Source organism: Kogia breviceps, chromosome 2 (assembly GCF_026419965.1).
Source record: "Kogia breviceps isolate mKogBre1 chromosome 2, mKogBre1 haplotype 1, whole genome shotgun sequence".
Lineage (NCBI taxonomy): Eukaryota > Metazoa > Chordata > Mammalia > Artiodactyla > Physeteridae > Kogia > Kogia breviceps.
This window is the reverse complement of record NC_081311.1, coordinates 87,754,511-87,776,991: the sequence shown is the minus strand read 5'-3', so window position 1 is coordinate 87,776,991 and position 22,481 is coordinate 87,754,511. Positions and strand designations below refer to the sequence as shown.

Sequence of the window (22,481 nt, the reverse complement as noted above, 5' to 3'; positions counted from 1 at the left end):
AGAACTCCAGGACTCAGCATATATCATACTCAGATCTATAATTCATTACAGTGAAAGGACGCAAAGCAAAATCAGCAAAGGGAAAAGGCACGTTGGCAAAGTCCAGAGAAAACCAGGAGCGAGCTTCCAAGGGTCCTCTCCCAGTGGAGTCACACAGACACACTTAGTTCCTTCAGTAACAAGTTGTGGCCACTTGTGACGTGCTGTCCAGCAGGGACATAAGAGAGTCGGTGCCAGGGTTCTGACTGGGGCAGGTCACGCAGGCACCTCTGCCTGGCACGTACACAAGATCCAGACCCCCAGAAGAAAGCAGGTTTCAGCAGAGACCACACTCTTTGCAAACATTCTAACAAAGCCTCCTTCAATTAGGGCTGGTGGGAGCCCTCCTGAAATCCAGGCTCCCAGAAGCCAGCCAAAGGCCGACCTTGCAAGCGAGTGTTTCTAAAAACAGCCGTATCAGGCCTGTTCTGTTAGCCACAAAAACACAACATGTTCACCGGTGTTAACACCAGGGGCTGAAGACGATGAGGGCCAAAACCACAGGCATATTTTCAGAATATAGTATGACTCTCCCCATCCCCCCTCCACCTTAGAGCTGCGCATATCGGCCGTGAGCCGGCCTCTCAGATCAAACGCCTCCAGGTCACAAGGTGGGGCTTTCCACCTACCGTCCTCAGTGCAGCACACACAGTGCAGGGAGCCGGTGGCAATGGCAATGACTTTCTTCCCCTGCAGCCCTTGGACCTGCCGAGGTCTTCTAACGTGGTCGTCAGATCCATGGCCCAGCCTGTGATAATCACCTTTGCCCCTGCACACAAGGAAACGTGGAACTTGTGAGTGCAAAGCCATCTTGCTTACCACCCTGGGCCACCCTCCTGGAGCAGACCCCACACTGACACTGCAAGACACAAACCACAGCCTGCCACAGAAATCACACTTCTATCTACAAGAAGGCAGTTAAAGCGACTTCTGATTATCAATCTGGATCTGGCGACTTAAACAAACAGAATCTTGCATACCAAGTATAGACAGCACCGGATTTGGTGAGGGCGACAGAAAACTGGGACCCACACTCCACTTTAACCACTCCAAGGCCTGTCAGAGAATCGATCTAGAAGGGAAAAGGTTCAATTAGACTGATTCAATCAAGGTTTTTGCTGACGGCTGCACCCATGTAGAGGCTGAACTGAATCGAATAAAGAACTCTGAAAACCCTTACTCCCATGTCAGACATTTATTACAACTTAAAATCCTACTCCACGTAACCAAGTGTTCTTCTCAGAAGGAGCAGGGACACCTGGCTCTGAGGGCACACCTGCCACAGGCGGCCAGGGGCCCGTGCCACCACCCATGAGACCCGCCGCATATCACTGCTGAAGGTCTATCATTGCTCTCCCCAGCATTCACTCTCCCAACTTCATTTCTCTTCGGGACGTGGTGGCCCCATTCTCCAGCAAGCCCTGCACTTCACCTCTGCCCTCCAGCCCTCTCAGATGCACAGGCCCACGGGGAAGAAGAAGCAGGTAAAGGGGGACGGATGGCTAAGGCAACCAGGGTTCTGACTTCAGACACTAGCAATCCATCTGCCCAGGTTACTCCAATTAAACACGACGTTAATCAGGTCAGTATTGGAACCCACCTCCAGCCCTGCATGCTCAAGGGTCCAGACCCTTCACAGCCAGCACCCAGAGGCCTTGTTGGGCTTCACTTACCTAGCTGACATCTTTCCTCACCTAGCAAACTATGCTCCTTATTACCTGTGACTGTTTCCAGACTCAAGTTCTCAAACTTAAATTTAAATTAATTACCCCCTAATTCTCTTGGTTTTCTCCTCACCCTACCCCCATCACAATGATAGCAGTAGTGGCCTCCCACACACACATCCCCCCCCCAACGCTCGACAGCTCAACCCTGCAAGGTGCAAAGCCTTGGTCTAATGCCTTCTTGACCTACGAAAGCCCACAATTTTTTCATAAATGTGGAAACCATACGTGACCTGTAATGTGGCTAAAATACTGTATACCTGTGAGGGAAAAGAGCAAGTGGTGATAAGGACAAGGAGGCAGCCTCGAGTCCCAGGTTTTCCAGCAGCACCTGCCAAGGAGGCCCTGAAGAAGAGGGGTGTCTCCTTGCAGCCGGCCTCATGGCGCAGAGGTGCAGGTGCCTCAGGAGACGCCTTCTTCACCAGGCCCTGGCTCTAGCCGCACCTGCCAACACCACTCCACGTGCTCACGGACGCTTGCTGCGCCCACACCGCCCAGCACGGAAGCACATGCAGCTCCTGAGCACGTGAAATGTGGGCAGCGCAAGCGAGGGAGTGAATTGTAATGTTACTCACTCTTAACTGATTTAAGCTAAAACTTAAGTAGTTATGCGTGCCCAGCGGCTACTGTACTGAGCAGCACGGCTCTGAGAAGGACAGCTCGGCAGTCCCAGCTCAGGCTCCTATTCTGACGGCCTCCAGAGGCTCCCCTCCCTCTCCCCAGGCCACCCATGCACCATGTGGGCCTCTACTCTGCACGTGCGGTCTCAGAGCCCCAACAAGAGAGGATGCCAAGCAGAGACAACTTCTGGCTTTCTTTCACAGCACCTACACTCCCAATTCCACAGCAAATCACCTCAGTTGAACAGCCCTGCTGTGTTGTCGTCCTGCAGGCCGCTAGGCAGTCAGCATGTGACCTAAACACACCGATGAACTTAACCTCTGCCAACTCCCTATTCACAGAGGCAAAACACAGTCGTGATCACAAACGTCGATAAACTGCCCAGAGTCACTCAGCTCAGGCAGAGCCTCTTCTCTTGGCTTCTCACAGATGTCCATCTAGCAGCCTCTGGCTAAGCCAGATGCATCCTTTCACCAAATACGAGTGCAGTGCATAGCTACAGACCTCCATGAACTGAACAGTGCAAACAAGTCGTCCTTCTCCTCAAACAGGTCCGCATGCTAAATAAAACCACGGGCTGCGTGATGCCCCACCGACCAGACATTCCCAAGAGAGCAGCACGAAACAGCACTTAAACTATCTTCATACCTCTGGGTCTTTCACTCCCTTTTCACCCAGTGACCCATCATGTGTTTTGCAAAGAAGCTAAAGATGAAGTTAAGGCTACTCCTGAGACGCAGGAGGCGGCAGGCAGGGTTACCTTCACGGGCGCCTTGCAGCCGTCGCTGCCCCCTCTGCCCAGCTTGCCGTAGTCCCCGTCCCCCCAGGACCAGACGGTGTCGTCCTCTGTGAGGCAGAGGGTCTGGGCGTCCCCACTGCCACAGGCAACGTCGACCACGCGGTGGCCCTGCAGCACCTCCACCTGCAGAGAGAGAGGCACTGAGGACATCTGACCGCAACAGAAAGGAGGCTCTCCCCGGAGGGGCTAATGTGCTGGGATTTGTGGGGGTGCGGGGTGGGGGTGGGGTGCCTATCTTAATTCTTTACAAAGAACAGGGAATCTTAATGGCCCTGCAGGCCGAGACCAAAGACACCCTCGCACATTTGAACTACATCTCAGCTGTAGGAGGCAGGTCCCGGCGTCCGGGGCTCAGCCCTGCCGCTCATCCTGCAGCCTCAGCTAAATCACAGCAGGCCTCCTAGAAGACAAAACCTCTAGCTAGGCGCCAAGTAATATTTACTAGTGTAGATAAAAGGGCCTTTCAAACACTCTCCTGTTTAAACGACCCATGGAATATATACCAAGGTGGTTTTTATTCCCACCGAAAAAAACACGGTTAACTCTGAAACTGAAAAGAATCTGGAATAGGAAATACTGTGGATTCTTAAAAAGCGTAACGACAACGGCAAGCCGCCCCTCCAGGCCCCCTGAGCACGGCTCCTCCTCACCAGCTTTGGCTTCAGCTGGTCCTCACTGTCACTGTGCCCCAGACGGCCATAGCGGCCTTTGCCCCACGTGTAGAGGTCCCCGGCTGCGGTGACACAGGCGCTGTGGGCTCCGCCAGCAGCGACATCAACCACCTCTACTCCTCTCAGAGACTCAATGACACGAGGACGGTCACATGGACTGCAAAAGAGGTCACCAAATATAACTGAAATAATTTCATTCTTAAATATTTTTAGATTATTAAATACAGGCTTTTGGTTTGCTGCTCATTTATTCAATGTACACCTCTCAACCTACATACATCGGTTAAGTCAATCATTAAATCAATCTGGCAGAATCATTCAGGCCTGAACTCAAAATCACATAATTCCCTACCTACCTCCTTTTATACAAGCTGCCCAAATGCCAGAGAGGAGATGGACAGTCTAAATCAGGGGCTGGAAGACCAGCACTTACAGATGGGCCATGTCTGGCCTATGACCTGTTTTTGAAAGGCCAGTGAGCTGAGACTGGGCTTTGCATTTGTTAATGGTTGTAAAACAAACAAACAAACGAAAACCACGAAAGAAGGATATACAACAAAAACTGGATGTGGCTGGCCTAAAATATTTATTACTATCTGGCCTTTTGCAGAAACAGCCTGTCCACCCTTGCTATAAACATTTCATTTAAGGAGTCAACTAGTCTATATATAACAATGGCAAGCCTGACAACAAACTTCTTTTTCTTATTACGGAGTTTTGAAAGCTATTTGTAATGATTTTGGATATAAGACCTGAGTCAGATATATGATGTGGCAAATATGCTTTCCCAGTCGGTGGCATGTGCTTTCCAACTCTTAACAGTGGCTTTCAAAGAGAAGTTCACAATTTTTATAAAGTCCAATTTATCCTATTTTTCTTTACTGGACTGTGCTTCTGGAGTTCTATCTAAAAATCTTCGTCTGACCTAAGGTCACAAGTTTTCTCTCATGTTTTCTTCTAGAAGTTTTTAGTTGTAGGTTTTAGATTTATGAGTTAATTTTGGATATGATGCAAGATAAGAATTCAAGTTCAAAGATCGAGGTGTTCCCTCAGGCAAGGCTGAAGATTTCAGTCTGTGGTATTTGGAATATAGGCTGCAGTCCTTGTTTTTGGATGGATCACTGGGTTTGTGGCACAGTCCATGCTTTAAACCAGATCTGAACAGAAGAACGACTACTTGGCCCAGGAAGAAGTAGATGAAGTATTTGGTTTAATTCTGGATATTAATGGCACAAGGTAAGAATTTAAGTTCACTGTTTACCATACGGTTGTCCAATTGTTCAAAACCATTTGTTGAAAAGACTATCTTTTCTCCAATAAATTGTCTTTGCACTTTTGTATTATGCACTGCAATCTGTGAGAGAGGAATCAAGTTCCATTTTTCCACACTCTATTGTATCAGTATTTTTGGGTAGTGTTTGGACTTCCTATCCTATTCTGCTCCACTGATATATTTCTCACTCGTTACAATAATACCACATTGTCTTGATTCCTGTATCTTTAAAATGAGACGAAGTTAAATAGTGTCAGTCCTCCAACTCTGGTCCTCATTTTCAAAGCTGTCTTGACTATTGTAGGTACTCTTCATTTCCACATGAATTTTATAATCAGCTTGTCAATTTCTACAAAAATTTTCATTGGGAAGGGGTTGAATCAATAGGTTAATTTGGGGAAAACCAACAAATCAACAATATTGAGTCTTCCAATCCATGAACACAGCATACTCCTGCATTATTTTAGGTCTTTTAAAATTTCTCTCAGCAATATTTTATAGTTTTTTGTCTGTAAGTTATCCATATCTTTGGGTCAAATTTATTCCTTACTATTTCAATTTTAGGGGCAGGGTACCATAAATGGTATTTTAAACTTTCAATTTCTGACTGCGTATGTGTATGTATAAAGACACACAGTTGACTTTTTTTGTTGTTGGTGGTGTTTTTTTTTTTTTTTTTTTGCGATACGCGGGCCTGCCACTGCTGTGGCCTCTCCTGTTGTGGAGCACAGGCTCCGGACGCACAGGCTCAGTGGCCATGGCTCACAGGCCCAGCCACTCTGCGGCATGTGGGATCTTCCCGGACCGGGTCACGAACTCACGTCCCCTGCATTGGCATGCGGATTCTCAACCACTGCACCACCAGGGAAGCCCCTGAGTCTGGTTTTGATATAAGAATAAAGCTGTCCTCAAAACAGTAAATTGGTGAGAATTCTCTCCTCAATTTTCTGAAATTGACTGAAGAACTGGTATTATCTGTTACTTACATGTGTGGTAGAAATCACCAGTCATATATCTGGTCCTGAGGATTTATTTGTGGGAAATTCAATGTCTTAAATAGACACAGGGCCATTCAAGTCATCTAATTTTTCTTGAGTGAGCATTAAAGAATGTGTGTCCTTTGAGGAATTTGTCCATTTCATCTAAAAAGTTCAATCTGTTGGCATAAAGTTATTTAATATACTTCATCTTTCAATAACTAGTCTGCAGTGATGAAAACTCCCTCATTCCTGATATTCCTATAATTTGTGTGTGTATAGATAGATAGATTAGTCTAGATGGAGGTTTTACTGATGATGCTAACTTTCTTAAAGAACCAACTTGTTTTAATTTCTCTCTGTTTTCTATTTCATGGATTCTTGCTCTGATCTTTCTTAGTTCCTTCATTCTGCTCACTTTGTCTTTCATATTCTAGTTCCTTAAAGTAGAAGCTGAAGTCATTGTTTAGAGATCATTCATTTTTCTTTTATAAAAAGGCATTTCATGCTATAAATCTCCTTCTAAGTATTGCTTCTGCTGGATCCCACACATTTTTATATGTTGTTTTCATTTCCACTCAGATCAAAATTCTTTCTAATTTAGCACTGATTCCTTCTTTGACCCATCAGTTATTTTTATGTTTTATTTACTTTCCAAATATATGGAGGATTTTCCATACTTTATAGTAATTGATTTCTAATTAATTCCATTGTGGTCAGAGAAAATCTTTTCTATAACTTGAATCTTTTTGATTTATGAGATTTGTTTTCTGGCCCAAATTACGGTCTATATTGGCAGCTGTTTCACGTGTACTTGAAAAGAATGTGCTTTTGTTAAGTAGTGTTGTATAGTGGTAATTAGAACAAATTGGTCGATAAAGTTGTTCAAGTCTTCTGACAAATCTTCTATCCACCTATCAGTTGTTGAGAGAGGGATATTAAAATCTACAACTGTAAATTTGTTTCTCCTTGCAGCTCTGTCATTTTGTTTAATTTCATATATTTGGAAGATCTATTATTAGTTGTATAAACATTTAGGATTATTATGTCCTCTTGATGAAGTGACCACATCATCATCATAAAATGACCCTTTTTATCTCTGTTGATATTCTCTGATGTTACATCTCATTTGTAAATTAATGTAGGCATTCCAGCTTTCTTTTAATCTGTGTTAGCATATTTTCCCACCCTTTTATTTTTAATCGATTTATGTGTTTAAATATAGACATGTTAAATATAAAGTTTGTTCTATGTAGCATATTGTTTGATCTTGCTTTTATACGCATTCTGACAATGACTCTTAACTGTGGTGTTTAGATCATTTAACACTTGATGTGATTATTAACATATTTTGGTTTAGATCTGTACCTTACTATTTGTCTTCTATCTGTCTCATCTGTTTACTCCATTTTTTCTTTTTTCTGGTTTCTTTCGAGTATGTTTTTTGATTTACTTTAACTCCTTTGTTGGCTTATCAGATAAAACTTTTTGTTGCGTTATTTTCAGGTTGCTTTGGTGGATGTAGAATGCATCTCTAACGATTAGAGTTTAGTCTGGGTTCATGTACTACATCATGTATAGTATAAGAACTTCACAACAGTGTATGTCCATTTCCTGCCTCTAACCCCAGCCTCTGTGCTACTGCTGTCATATATTTTACTCCTATGTATGTTTTAAGCATCTCAATTCATTTTTACCATATCCTGAAAACATTCAATTATCTCTTAAAGAGATGTATATAATAAGGGAAAGCATCGAGATATTAATCCATGTAGTAATTTCCTCATTCATTTGTATAGATCCCTGATTCCATCTGGTATAATCTTCCTCTGGTTTGAAGTACTTCCTTAAAATTTTTAGTTGTACAGATCTGGAGGTGGTGAATTATTTCAGCTTCTGTATGCCTGCATAAGTCTACTTCAAATTCATTCCTGAAAAAATAATTTCATTGAGTAAAAAAAATCTAGGCTGACAGTTATTTTTACTTTCAGTATCTCCCACTGTATTCTAGCTTACATTATTTCTTTTTTTTTTTTTTGCGATACGCGGGCCTCTCACTGTTGTGGCCTCTCCCGTTGCGGAGCACAGGCTCCCGGACGCGCAGGCTCAGCGGCCATGGCTCACGGGCCCAGCCGCTCCGCGGCATGTGGGATCTTCCCGGACCGGGGCACGAACCCGTGTCCCCTGCATCGGCAGGCGGATTCTCAACCACTGCGCCACCAGGGAAGCCCTACATTATTTCTTATCAGAAATTCACCATCACCCTTTACCTTTTATTCTGTACATAACTGGTGTTTTTCCCCCTGGCTGCTTTAAAATATTTTGTTCCTTATCAATGGCCTTGAGCAATTTGATTATGATGTGCTTTGGTGTAGTTTCCTTCATGTATCTCTTGCTTAGGGCTCTCTGAGCTTCTTGAATGTGTGGGTATATAATTTTCATCAAATTTGAAATTTTTTCAGCCATTACTTCTTCAAAATCCCCATCTTCATCACTTTTGGTGACTCCAATTATGCATGTATTGGGCCATTTGAGGTTATCCACATCTCACTGATACTATGGTCTTTTTATATATTCATTTTTTTTGTTTCATTTGGATAGTTTCTACTATTATATATTCAAGTTCACTGACTTTTTCTTCTGCAATGTTTAATCTGCTATTACTCCCATGCACTGTATTTTTCATCTTAAACATTGTATTTTTCTTGGACATTGTATTTCTTTAGGACTTTGATTTGGGCATTTAAATATCTTTCAGTCTCTACCTAACATGTTCAAGTTTTTCCTCTAGCTTACTGAAGATAGAACTGTTTCAGTGTTATTGTCTAGTAATTCTATCACTTGTGTCACTTCTGGGTTAGTTTCAATCAACTGACTTTTCTCCTTATATGGGCTGTATTTTCCTTCTCTTCTGTGTGCCTGATGACTTTTTTATAGCTTTACGGAGATAAAATTGACATATAATATTGTGTAAGTTTAGGTGCACAACATGACTTAATAGATGTATATATTGTAAAATGGTTACTACAATAAGGTTAATTAACAAATCCTTCACCTCACATCTTTACTTTTGTATGTGTGTGGTAAGAACATTTAAGATGTACACTCTTAGTAACTTGCATATGTACAATACAGTATTGTTAACTATAGTCAACATGCTGTGCATTAAATCCCCAGAACTTATTGATCTCATAACTGGAAGTTTGTATTCTTTTAGCAACATCTCCCCATTTCCTCCACCCCCAACCCCTGGCAACCACCAATCTGTTCTCTATTTCTATGAGTTCAGCTTTTTTAAGATTCCACAAATAAGTGAGATCATACAGTTTTTTTGTCTTTCTCTGACACATTTCACTTAGCATAAAGTCCTCGAAGTTCATCCATAATGGCAGGATTTCCTTTTTCATGGTTGAATAATATTCATACACACACACACAACACGAACACACACCTCACTTTTCTTTCTCCATTTGTCAATGAACACTTAGGGGTTGTTTCTTTATCTTGGTTACTGTAAATAATGCTGCAATGAACATGGGGGTGCAGATATTTTTTTGAAATAGTGGTTTCATTTCCTTCGGCTATATACCCAGAAGTAAGATTCTTAGATCATATGCTAATTCAATTTTAAATTTTATGAGGAACTTCCACACTGTTTCGCACAGTGGCTGCACCAATTTACATTCCCACCAACAATGTACAAGGGCTCCCTTTTCTCCACACCCTCGCAAGTACTTGCTACCTCTTGTCTTCTTGATGATAGCCATTCTAACACTTGTGAGGTGATATCTTATTGTGGTTTTGATTTGCATTTCCCTGATGATTTAGTGATCTTGAGCAATTTTTCATGTGCCTGTTGGCCATTTGTATGGCTCTTGGAAAAATGCTTATTCAGGTCCTTTGCCCATTTGTTAATTGGGTTATTTGGTTTTTGTTTGCTATTAAGTTGTATGAGTTTCTTATGTATTCTGGATCTTAACCCCTGATCAGTTATATGATTTACAAATATTTTCTCTCATTCCATAGTTTGCCTTTTCACTGTGTTGTTTCTTTTGCTGTGAAGAAGCTTTTTAGTTTGATGGGGTCCCACTTGTTTATTTTTGCCTTTGTTGCTTGTGCTTTTGGTGTCATAGCCAAAAAACCATTGCCAAGACCAATGTCAAAGAGCTTTTTCCCTATGTCTTCTAGGAGTTTTATCATTTCAGGTCTTATAGTCAAGTCTTTAATCCATTTTGAGTTAATTTTTGTGAGTGGTGTTAAGAGAGTGGTCCAATTTCATTCTTTTGCATTTGAATATCCAATTTTCCCAACACTACTGAAGAGACATGTGCCCGATAATTTCTGACTGGATGAACAACATTGTGAATATTATCTTGCTGGGTGCTTGATATGTTTGTATCCATAAAAACATTCTTGAGCTTTGATCTCTATAACATGGTTAAGTTACTTGTAAACAGTTTAATCCTTTCAGGTCTTGTTTTTTAGCTTTGTTGGTGGGATCAGAACAACACTTAGTCTATGGTTACTTTCCTTCCCCTCTGTTGTGCACCATCACTCTTAGTCCTCTACTCAGTGCCCTGTGAATTATGAGGTTTGGGGAGTAGGCACTATCCTCTGCCCTCTGTGAGCTCTGGGAATGTTCCTCCTAATCTTTTTAGGTGGTCTGTTCCTTGGCCTCTCAGATTATTCTCCTCACACATGGTTGTCAGTATTCACCTCTGGAGATCACTGACCGTACTTTACTTCCTGTTATCCAATGTCTTTAGGGCTGCTGTTTCATATATTTTGTCTGGCGCTTTAGTTATTTCAGACGCAAAGGGCTCTGTCATTCCAATTTGGCAGATAGTTCCCATTACTTTTTAAAAATTTAGTGAGTTTGGTTGCTTTGCTTAAAAAACTATGTCATTTGTGTGTCCCTTTCCCCTACTGCCATTTCCTCTGTATTTACAGTTTTAGCATCTGGATATTAACAGAATGCCAACTGTGATTCAGTGGATGACTCGGGACGAGGGGAAGGGGACTTGGGGGAAAAGGACAAGATGAAGCTCACCATACTTAGCAATCAGAAATCAAAATTCAGAACTGATTTTGCCCCAAGAGGGGTCATGTAGGCAAGCCTAAATAATGTCACATGAACTTATTTCTGCTAAATGAGTCATTAACATTAACTTTGAGTAATTACAAATGTTGTCTTAAAAAACAAACTGCCAATACACCATACAAGCATTAACACAAACAAACAAGAAGAGGAAAACATAACATTAAAAATGATGTTTTCACGTAATACCTTCTGTTGCCATGCCCCAACTTCCCATCTTCTGCCTCACCCCAAGAGTAAACTTCTCCTTCTGAAGAGAGGGCAAGACAGTGTTTTCCTCCTGAGTTCACAGCTACTTTCTTAATAAACACATGTTGAATGGATTCAAGTAATGTTGGGGTAGATACCGACTCTGTCCCTCCAATTCCTAGTCTGCCGCCTGCACCATACCCAGTGGCATACAGCTAAGACAAGAAAAAGTAATATAAACATCAGATTTTTATCTAAATATATTTCAGTAAACAATAAACCAATTAGTTCATTTTAGTAATTAATAACCTATATTTTAGTAATTAATAAACCAAATCAATGCTCTAGATATTTTTACCACAGAAAAATAGAATTAAAAATTAAAAATCACAGGAATGTTTAAGACTTTATTTTTGCTTTATCAGATCTCTAAAAATTAAAGAAAACGTTATAATGAATAGAAACCCCAAATTCAGAAAATGTATTTTGAAAACATCGTCTTTTCCCTGGAAGCATTTGTATTTTTGTCTAGAATAGCAACTAAAATTAATACCAAGAAAAACAAAAAAGATTTAATTAGCTACTATATGCAAATCCCAGATAAATAACACCTACAGAAACACCCATATGAAAATTATACATATACTTAGTACTTCAGCAAGGTAGCATACAAATCACACAGCAGAATGTACTACTTTTCTTTCATTCTAAGTGGGTAATTGATTTGGGACATAAAACATCTTTACCATAAAAAAAAAAATCAAGATTGTCATCTCCAGATGCATGTCAAACACCCCTCCTGTAACAATTTAAATGCTGTTTCATATTGTTTCAAATGCTCTGCTGCACTGACACAACAGTAAGGAAACTTCAAGGACTAAAACAGGAAGTGAAACCAAGAATTCAGATGGATAAATGAACCCAAAGTCGGCTTCCCCTGGGAAGGTTTTAAGGCTCTCGAGTATACCGGGTGTGGGCAGTGAGGCACCAAGCCTAAAGGGAAGACTCTGTAGAAAGGAGAGGCTCTGAAGCACTTCCCCTCACTCAGACTGTGAATGAGAACTAAGAAGAAAACAAAGAGAGTTGCTTTTCTCAAAACTTAGGAATGAATGAGAGGGTGGAAAATCTCTCCAGAGAATTCATAACTACAAAAGCTGGTCCTTGAGTTGGTTTTCAGTCTGAATTAATGCTACCTATGGTCTAAATTCTGTAGGTAGAGAATTTAATTTACAATGGCTTAAAGTTGATAGTACCCAGGGTCACAAATTCTTGTTTGATTAGTGACTTCAAACTAGGCCTCTGACACCACAAACTTCTTAACCACCACAGGCAGGAGACAACACTATGAAAAAGTGAAAATGTGCTGCCTTCTTCTTTTACTTTCTCTTCATTTAGATACTGCCTGACCCCTCCTCAGTCTTCTGTCTAGAATTCCTCCTCTCAGACACCTTTCATGGAGCTATTTCCAGACAGTTTTCCATGCTTCAAAATCGCCTCATCCTATCATAACTTTATTGTTCAGAGTCCCATTTCTGTGAGATATTTAGCTTTCTAAGATGTTAATAGATTCTGATAGTTTAGGATATCATCTTTTAAAATGTGTCCATTAAATGCATGGACCCTGTAATAAAATACCTTAGCTGAAAGAAATCAAAAACAAAACAAAACGAAACATACAAAAAACAAACAAACAACTTAGGCCTCAAAGAATTTCTAAATCAAATTTTCCAAGGTAAATGGTCAGCTCATAGTTTTAAAAATTCCCATTATCTAAAAGGAAGGAAGGTACCATGACAGAGTCAAAAGAAAAAAAGTCCAATATTATGTTCAAAGAAATAAAAGCTTGAAAGTATCCCCAAGGGATAAGAGACCGGAAGGTAACCCAAAGCAGCACTTCCAGAAATTAGAAAAGCATAGTTGAAACAAAAAAACCCAGAAGTATTAAACAGAAGATTATAAACAGGTGAAGAAATCAGACAACTAGAAAATGGATCTAAGGAAATTATCCAGCATATGGCACAGAAACACAAAGAGAAGAGGAAATAGAAAAGAAGAGAGAATTTGGGATAGACCTCCTCACCTGAACATCAATCAGAACTCAGAGTTTTAGGTACAGATCATACAGAGAATATGGGAGAGGCAATATTTGAAAAAATAATGCCTGAGAATTTACCAGAGTTGTTAAAAGACCACTTCTCAGAGCCAGGAAGCCCACCCCTCATCCCTCACCACCTGTCAGAAACAAAACAACACAAAAAAGGGGCAGGAAAAGTACAAAGAAATTGACATCTAAATATATTCTAGTGAAACTGTAGATCACTAAAGAAAGAGCTTGAAAGCAGCTACAAAGAAAAGATTTTTTACCTTCATTTGGGTAAAAATTAATCTGACTGCTGACATCCCATCAGCAACAACGAATGCTAAAAACCAGAAGAATAAAACCTTTAATAGGCTGACTGAAAATAATGGTCAACTGAAAATGTTATACTCTAGAACAGGGCTTGGCAAATCAGGCCCACAACCTGATTTTGCCACACCCATTCATTTACATATTCTCCACCAGCTGCTTTCATAATTGCAACAGAGACCAGACTACATGATTCCCATAGCCAAAAATACTATTCTTTACCTAGAAAAAGGACAAAACTAAGGTATTTTTAAATAAACAACAAAAACAATCAGGAGATTAACCAACAATACACCCTCACAAAAGGAAACTGAAAATATACGCTTAAAGTGGAAGAAAAATGATTGCAGATATAAGATCTGAGACATGAAATAATTGGTGAGCAAATGAGCAAAGATGTATATAACATTTGGGTAAATCCACAAAACACATGGTCTATATAAAACAACAATAATAATAATGCCTATCATTCGGGGAACAGGTTAGTGCCAAAACACAGGATAACAAAGGATCAACCTTTTTAATTTGAGAGGAGTATAGAAATACTAATTAACTTTAGATTTTAAATATACATGTTAAAATCACCAGGAAACAACTGAAAGACAGAATTCTCCAGAAAACAGAAAAAGAGAGCTACACTTCAACCCTTGCTATGAGGCTAGCACGACCTTGATACTTTTGGTGGGCGGCCTCTGAAGTGGTTCCCAAGAGTCCCTGTTTGCAGGGATTCCCGCCCCTATGTAATCCCTTCTTGGATGTGGGCTAGACCTAGTGACTCTCTTCTAATGGACAGAATACAGCAACAGGGATGGAGTGTCACTTCTGGATTAGCTCACACAAGACTGTGACTTCTGTCTTGATCTCACGCTCTCCTGCTCTCTCCCTTGCTCCCTCTGATGAAGCTAGCTGCCACGTAGTGAGATAGCAAAGAGCTGAGGGCAACCTTAGCCAACAGGTCAAGGGGAACTGAATTTTCCTCAGGCCAGCCTTGCAGCTACTGCAGCCTGATGAGAGATTCTGGGCTGGAGACCCAAGCAAGCTAAGCCACCCAGAGAAACTGTGAAATAATAAATGTGTATTGTTTTACGCCAACTGTTGTAAGTTAAACAGATAACTAACATATTGGGTTGGCCAAAAGGTTCTTTCGTTTTTTTCTGTGAGATGGCTCTAGTAATGTTTAGTTGCCTTTAACTTCATTTGAAACAATTTTGTTAGACTGTATTGGTACAGCTGTCATTATCAGTGTGCATTATAAAAAAAAAACCATCAAAATTGGTGAATTTTTGTGTAGCCATTCTAATACTGAAGATAGAGGCGGGAAAAAGCAACATTTTTGGCACATTATGCTTTATTATTTCAAGAAGGTAAAAATGCAACTGAAATGCAAAAAAAGATTTGTGCATGGAAAATGCAAAACAAAATTTGTGCACAACATTTGTGCATGTTGCTAATTTGTGTATGGAAAAGGTGCTGTGACTGACTGAACATGTCAAAAGTGGTTTGCAAAGTTTCATGCTGGAGATTTCTTGCTGGACGATGCTCCACGGTCGGGTAGACCACTTGAAGTTGACAGCGATCAAATCAAGACATTCATTGAGAACAATCAACATTGTACCACACCGGAGATAGCTGACATACTCAAAATATCCAAAACAAGCACTGAAAATCATTTGCAGCAGCTTGGCTATGTTAATCACTTTGATGTTTGGGTTCCACATTAGTTAAGCAAAAAAAAAAAACCTTTTTGACTGTATTTCTGCATGACATTCTCTACTGAAACGTAACAAAAATGTTCTGTTTTTAAAACAAATTGTGTTGGGCGATGAAAAGTGGATACTGTACAATAATGTGGAATGGAAGAGATCGTGGGGCAAGCGAAATGAAGCACCACCAACCACACCAAAGACCGGTCTTCATCCGAAGAAGGTGATGTTGTGTATATGGTGGGATTGGAAGAGAGTTCTCTATTATGAGCTCCTTCTGGAAAACCAAACGATTAATTCCAGCAAGTACCACTCCCAATTAGACCAACTGACAGCAAGACTCAACAAAAAGCATCCAGAATTAGTCAACAGAAAACGCATAATCTTTCATCAGGATAACGTAAGACCACATGTTTCTTTGATGACCAGGCAAAAACTGTTATAGCTTGGCTGGGAAGTTCTGATTCTTACGCCGTATTCAGCAGACATTGCACCTTCAGAATTCCATTTATTTTGCTTTTTACAAAATTCTCTTAATGGAAAAAACGTCAATTCCCTGAATACTGTAAAAGACACCTGGAACAGTTCTTTGCTCAAAAAGGTAAAAAGTTTTGGGAAGATAGAATTATGAAGTTGCCTGAAAAATGGCAGAAGGCAGTGGAACAAAACAGTGAATATGTTGTTCAATAAAGTTCTTGGTGAAAATGAAAAATGTGTCTCTTATTTTTAACCTAAAAACCGAAGGAACTTTTTGGCCAATCCAATAGTACCATAACCAGACATGGAGTGGGTAAGACAAGAATATTATGATGATTGCACTCATGATCCTGGATCTCCCAAAAAGCCCAAACACAAACCAAAAAAGTATAAAACAGAACCTGACCAAGTAAGGTTTTTCCAAAGAATGCAAGACTATCTGATATAAGGAAAACAATTAATCCAATTCACCATATTAATCCACTAAAGGAGAAAAACATCTCTTTGATTATTTTTTAAACATAGGAAGAATGTTTGACAAAAGTCAGTACCTATTCCTAAATGGTAAAAAGAAGGGAACTTCCTTAATCTGATACAGGGAATCTACCAAAACCTCACAGTAAGTGTATAAAGCATTCCATCACAGTGTTTCCTTTGCAGCCTGGATCAAGCCAAGAATAGGCCCACTACCACCCCCGTTCAATACTGTACTGCAGCGCCCACCAGCCTGATGAGCTCCATTTCTCCCATGCAGAGGAGAAAAGTAAAAGTAAAAGACAAGTGAACTGGAAAGGAAGGAACAAAATTTATTTACAGAACATGGCTTTATAAAGAAGATACACAACAGTTTGAGATACTAAGAAAGAAAAGAGTATAATAAGGTCACTAAACATAACGTCAATATATAAATACTAATGATTTCCATGTATCAGTAGCAATTAATTTTTTAAAAGAGCATTATGATAGCAAACAAAAAAGAAATACATACGTTTAACGAACTGACATGCAAACAATTATAACATGCTTTTTTATGTATGCTGCATCTCAAAATAAAAAATTCTAAAACCACAGAACACATTAAAGATTATACAGAGATACTTTAGAACAATAACTGCTTCCAGCACACCATAAGCACTGTGTACATAATCTTGAGATACTGTTTTAGCACAGAATCGTTATACATGCTGTGAACCAAACAAATGCCCTCCAGCCACAGCTGTCTCAGTTTCAGTGTCAGTATGACACAGGAAATGCGCCTTCTTACCTTCCCATCAGCTGTCACTGCAAAGAGCGTCTGCTCTCCTCCGATTAACTGCACAGGTCTGAGAGCTGCAAGGGCTTCACAGGGAGTGGGGACTTTAACTTTTGCACCTTCGATGCCCCCAAGCTGACCCCTATGATTATGACCCCAACCATAAATTGTTCCACTGCCGCCAGCAGAAAGAGTCCAGTCATCTGGTCGCCTGTAACAAACATTAAGAGAACGATTGACATGGGAAAGAACTGCACGTGAAGCACCATTCTCTCACAGACAACATTATTTCTTGTTTCTGATATAGTAAACCTGTTCATCCACTGCACAAGTTGTTCATCTTGCTCTCTTCTAAAAATGCCGTGGCTCTCGTGGAGAACATCCATGTTTTCGCCGTCTGCCATTAATTCACGAATTTTCTTAGCCACCTGGACAACATTATTATGAGATTATACATCAAACACTCATCTCTCAAGAATAAAACAAATAATACTAAGGTAAGAAGACAGGAGAGGACGTCTCCCCACCCAAGAATATGAGGGAATGCCAACACCAACATTGTGACTTTACAGTTAATAAGCAAAACCAACATGATTATACCACGTTGAAGATATTTTAAAATGCCTAGACAGTATCATTATATCTTTACTAAAAATAAACTTTAACTGAAATTTACAGTATCAGTTTATTCATTTTCACCTATGTGCTTTTTTTCTTTATGATATTCCTTGGCAAGAGAAATGTTACTGTGTCTCATAATATTGGCATCTTTTTACACTATAAAGAAAACACTGTGCATCCCAAAAGTGGTTCCAAAATATATTGCAATACCTCATCGAGAAACAGACGGGGCAGTGGTGTTCTCTTGTCCAGGGCCACAGCAACACGGGAGGCCATGCAGTACCTTCGGAACCAAGCCCACTTGTGCGTCTCAGCACAGCAAGGGAGAGTGTCTAATTCCAGATCACAGGCAAGAGCTACTAGTACCTGCAGCCACCACAAATTAACAACACAGGGACACTCAGAGACACGGCAAACATTCCACTTCACCAACACTGCCTGCCAAAGACGGCCCCCACGCGGGCTCCCTGTGGGTCCTCCTTCAGAATTCCTCATGCCAGGCTGACTGTCATGTGCCCGGCAAGGGTCTTAGCATCACCAGTGATGTGGATTATTCCTACCCAGTTACTAACGATGCACCTGACAACAGGACCTCAGGTCAGACTACTGCTACAACACTTATATCATCTAAATCAAGGAATCTGAAAGCACACTGATACTTAAAAGTACAAGGGCTTAGGTCACACAGTTACTCCTGAAAATTTTTCATATTCAACTTCAGCAATAGCTACACCTGTCCTCGGGGATGCCTGTTACTTGATGCACTGCACTTGATGGCTCTCTGTGGCTCTCTCATCACTTTAGAACAAGTCAAGTATTACCTTGAAGAATGGGCTGTGGAGCAGTTGTTTGCCACCTCTCACGATAGGATCTTCATATTCAAACTGCCTTTGCAAAGCTTCTGGAAGGCCTTTCACCAGAGCAGCAAGAGCACTGCCTGAAAAGCTCTTCAGAAAACAACCAAATTATAACCTATCCCAGGAAACCAAATGCAGGGGAGTCAAGTGTTTTGTTCCTGTCAGTCAAATGTTTTATTACACTGATACTGTTCTCTCCTAAAACATGTGATTGATACTTTCAAATAGGAAAAAAATCTAAAAGGACATGATGAACATGAAAATTAAAAAGAATATGAAAATTCACCTCAGAATGTTTGGTCTTAATTTCAGCATAGCAACTCCCAGGGAACCAGAAAGGAACTTTCTAGCCTACAAACCTCCATCTCCAACATGGTTAAGATCAAGAATTCTTTTCATAGTAACTATTTCATCCAGAAAAACTAAGTGGTGGTGGTGAGTCAGACTCATAAAGTACAACAGACAACCCTATTCTCACAGCCATCGACATAGGGCTGTTCTTAAAATCAAAGCCCAGCCTGAACTCAATATAGTAGCAATATTAGGGACTCTGGATGCAAAAAAAGCTGTCTATTCCTATGTGAAATTTCCCAACTCTTCTCGTGATTTAGAAGTTTACATTATTAAAGCAACACTTGAGTCCCAAAGGGTCACACGACTAGAAACTGTAATGTGATGTTTCATACCAAAGCTCTCGTTTCCCCATCATCTCCAAGTAGCCTGTTTATGTTAATTGATTGCCCAAATTCAGTTGTAAGAAGCTTCCTTAATCTTTGAAGGGCCCACATTCTGTGACTGGCAGCTGAAATGAGAAGACAGAAAATGTCAGAGGATGACCATTTTTCTCACGGAGTAAGACAGACCCGACAACGGGGGTGCCATTTACCTAAGGCACTCAGCTGTGCACACGCTGCCAGAGAGGCTGCAAGGCGGGGGATGATGCTTCTATTTGAGGCAAGGTTGAGCCGGAAGTCCAACAGACAGGTTACTAAGTCCATGGACGGACAGGAGAGGACGCAGCGATCAGAAAGGAGGTCTTTAGGGCCTGAAAAAAGAGCACTATAAATGTCCCCTTGCTGGACCGGGCGAGAGCTACCCCACAAAGGGACTTGGACAGATTCAACCAACAATAAGTGGGCCTCATCCCCCCTGGATGCCACGGTTAGATGGGCACCTGGGGTGCCGCCACTGTCTTGCACATAACTACGTTCTGTACACTAGCATTTTACCTGAAAAATCAAATGGCTTAAAAACTGCAACCAGCAACAGCTGGGAAACTTTGGGTGAGGATGGAGGGCTAACACCCAACAGGCAGACAGCTGAAGCAGCTCACTACAGTTCTGATCTTTGCCATGGTGGGGCCTTGGGCGGTGCTGGGCCCCAGCACCACAGGAGAAGGCAGACCACAAGGTACTAAATGAAAACGACATGTGTGTTTCCCTCGCGTGGGTCATCAAGCCTTGGTGGCCATAAGTCTCCTCCTCACCTGCAGCTGGCATGATGGGGTAGACTGTGAAGCGCCAGCCCCACCCATTCACAGACCCGTCACTGATGAACTTCCACTTCAACTCATCCCCCGGGATGCGCAGCTCGCTGGACCAGTCAGACCACTCCCGGCCTGGAGGACAAAAGCACACTGGGGTTTGGTTCACCCATCATCAGATCAACATCAACTTCTTTAGATGCAAAGCAAAGTCATTCACGCCAAGTCTGAAGAATAGCTGGCTCCTCCAGCCCACTCCCCATGTGCGTTCACACCATGCCCTTGGACTCACACCGTAGCAAGCAGTTGGGAAGTGGAGGGCAGGCAGGCACTGCTCCAACAGAGACACTCACACACAACCACGATGCTGTGTGAGAGGCCCGCAGAGACAGCCCGTGCTCACACCCAGGGTCGGGGCTGCAGGGAGGTTTCTTGGGGAAGGTCTGATATAATGGTTGTTACCCAGGCAACAAAACAGAAAAGCCCCCGTGTTCCCCAAAGAGGGTGCAAACGTTCTAAGGCACAGGAGCAGCTCAGCAAGGAAGAGCCACCCCCAAGGGAGAGTAGAGCAGCCTGGCCAGAGCCCGGGGCCTGGGGTGCCATGGAGAGGAGCTGGAGAGACAGGCGTGTGGCGTGCTACCCCAACCAGGCTTCTACTTCGAAACACCATCGGTCAGCGGTGTGGGAGTAGCATGGAGGGAATCTTGTTGGAAGCACAGAAACCGGGGGAAAGAACTCACAACACTACTGAAAATTACATCGACATTTGTCAAACTGCCAGAAAAAAATCCATGTTCATCTGTGACGTGACTTCATCCAAAGTAACGTCTTGTGAGTAAAATTCTACTGGGTCACAGTCAGGCCCATTGTTTATATTCGGTCTGTGGCTGCCTTCGCTACAAAGGCAGAGGGGAGTAGTTATGTCAGGAAACCTCTGCTGACCCTTGCTCCACGTGAAGGATAAAGAAGTCTGAAGAGATCTACACATGCACACACGAACACACACGCACACATACACGCGCACGAACACACACACGTGTGCACATGCACACACGCAAACACACGTACGCACACGCACAGATACACACACACACACGCACATGCACACACACACACCCCTGCGCTGATGGTTCTAAAACTCCCAGGGAAGAGCACTTAACAAGACCCTAAATAGGGTGATTTGCTCTTGCTCAGCCTCACGTTGAGTGTGAGGTTGCTCAATCTCCTGAAGCACATCAGCAGAGCAGAGAGAGGCCCAAAGGAGACATCTCCCGCCCACTCCAGTGCTGTCCACCACACGCACAGAACACTTCCTCCGTGTGGAGCCCAAGTCCTCACTGCAATCAGTTAAAAACCAAAAGCCATTAAAGCCTTGTAGTATGTCAACACTTACCTGGCATGGGCCCGGCACTACCACACACCTTACAGCACCGTCTCCACCACCTGGCTGAGACTGGGCCCCAGACGGCCTGTGCTCCCAACAAGGACCCGCACTTACACTAGTCACCCAGTAATCCCACCCATCAGTGGTTAGGGGCAAACATCACTTGAATAATTATCTTACTGAAAGTACTGGGAAGAGGCAGATAAAACCTACTGTATTTTGCAGCTGGATCACTTACGGTCCCTTCCTTAAGTCTTACATGAGAACGAAGCAGTAGCAATGTTCTGTTTAGTCATGCTAATGGTTCCGTTCTATAAAGCAAGCTCAACTCGCTTCCCACCTGACCGCACGGAGACAATCCTGTTGACGCCGTCCATGACTGTGAGAGGGTCGTGGCGCCGCTCTGTGGAACACTGCCGGTCAAACTCCACCCTGAGTCCTTCTGCGCCTGGAGGACAAGTGAGCACAAAACACAAGGTAACAACTCCCACTCAACATACCACAGACAAGGCCAAAAGCCACACAGAAGCAATGAGACTAAAATGATGTGTAACAGCTAATGAAAAGCAAAAACTCAGGAAGAACTAACCTCAAAAAATACAAACCTAAGACTGAGCACCCCTCTCTCCCACCCTGCCTCCCACAGAAGAATTCACCTGTGATGGAAACGCCAGAAGACATTCTCACTTGGCCAACTGGTTTTGTGGTCTCACTTCTGGACACATTTTCATGCTGCAGCCCCAGCTGTGAGACCACGCTTTATTATCCTGCCCGCCCCCATATTTTAAAAGCCATATAAAATCACATGCATCAAGCATTTAGCATTAGATCTAGAGTCTTCTCTGGGACAAATTAGCTTACAAAATAATCAGTAAAGGGTAGGACTGGGTTATGGTGGAGGGAAGA

At 42.1% G+C, this 22,481-nt stretch overlaps 1 protein-coding gene across 9 annotated transcripts in view; it reads right to left on the bottom strand.

The window, feature by feature from the left end:
- Nucleotides 1-22,481, bottom strand: part of HERC2 (HECT and RLD domain containing E3 ubiquitin protein ligase 2) — a 227,472-nt gene that overhangs the window by 15,826 nt on the left and 189,165 nt on the right. For all 9 annotated transcript variants that reach the window (XM_067025765.1, XM_067025770.1, XM_067025766.1 and 6 more), the window contains 13 exons: nt 21,916-22,023; nt 20,195-20,326; nt 19,595-19,753; nt 19,395-19,510; nt 18,673-18,798; nt 18,062-18,217; nt 17,543-17,658; nt 17,243-17,441; nt 11,392-11,606; nt 3,834-4,011; nt 3,145-3,306; nt 1,020-1,111; nt 669-808 (listed from right to left, as the gene is read on the bottom strand). In XM_067025765.1, coding sequence (XP_066881866.1) covers nt 669-808; nt 1,020-1,111; nt 3,145-3,306; nt 3,834-4,011; nt 11,392-11,606; nt 17,243-17,441; nt 17,543-17,658; nt 18,062-18,217; nt 18,673-18,798; nt 19,395-19,510; nt 19,595-19,753; nt 20,195-20,326; nt 21,916-22,023 — 1,899 coding nt within the window. The remainder of the gene's footprint in view (nt 1-668; nt 809-1,019; nt 1,112-3,144; nt 3,307-3,833; nt 4,012-11,391; nt 11,607-17,242; nt 17,442-17,542; nt 17,659-18,061; nt 18,218-18,672; nt 18,799-19,394; nt 19,511-19,594; nt 19,754-20,194; nt 20,327-21,915; nt 22,024-22,481) is intronic.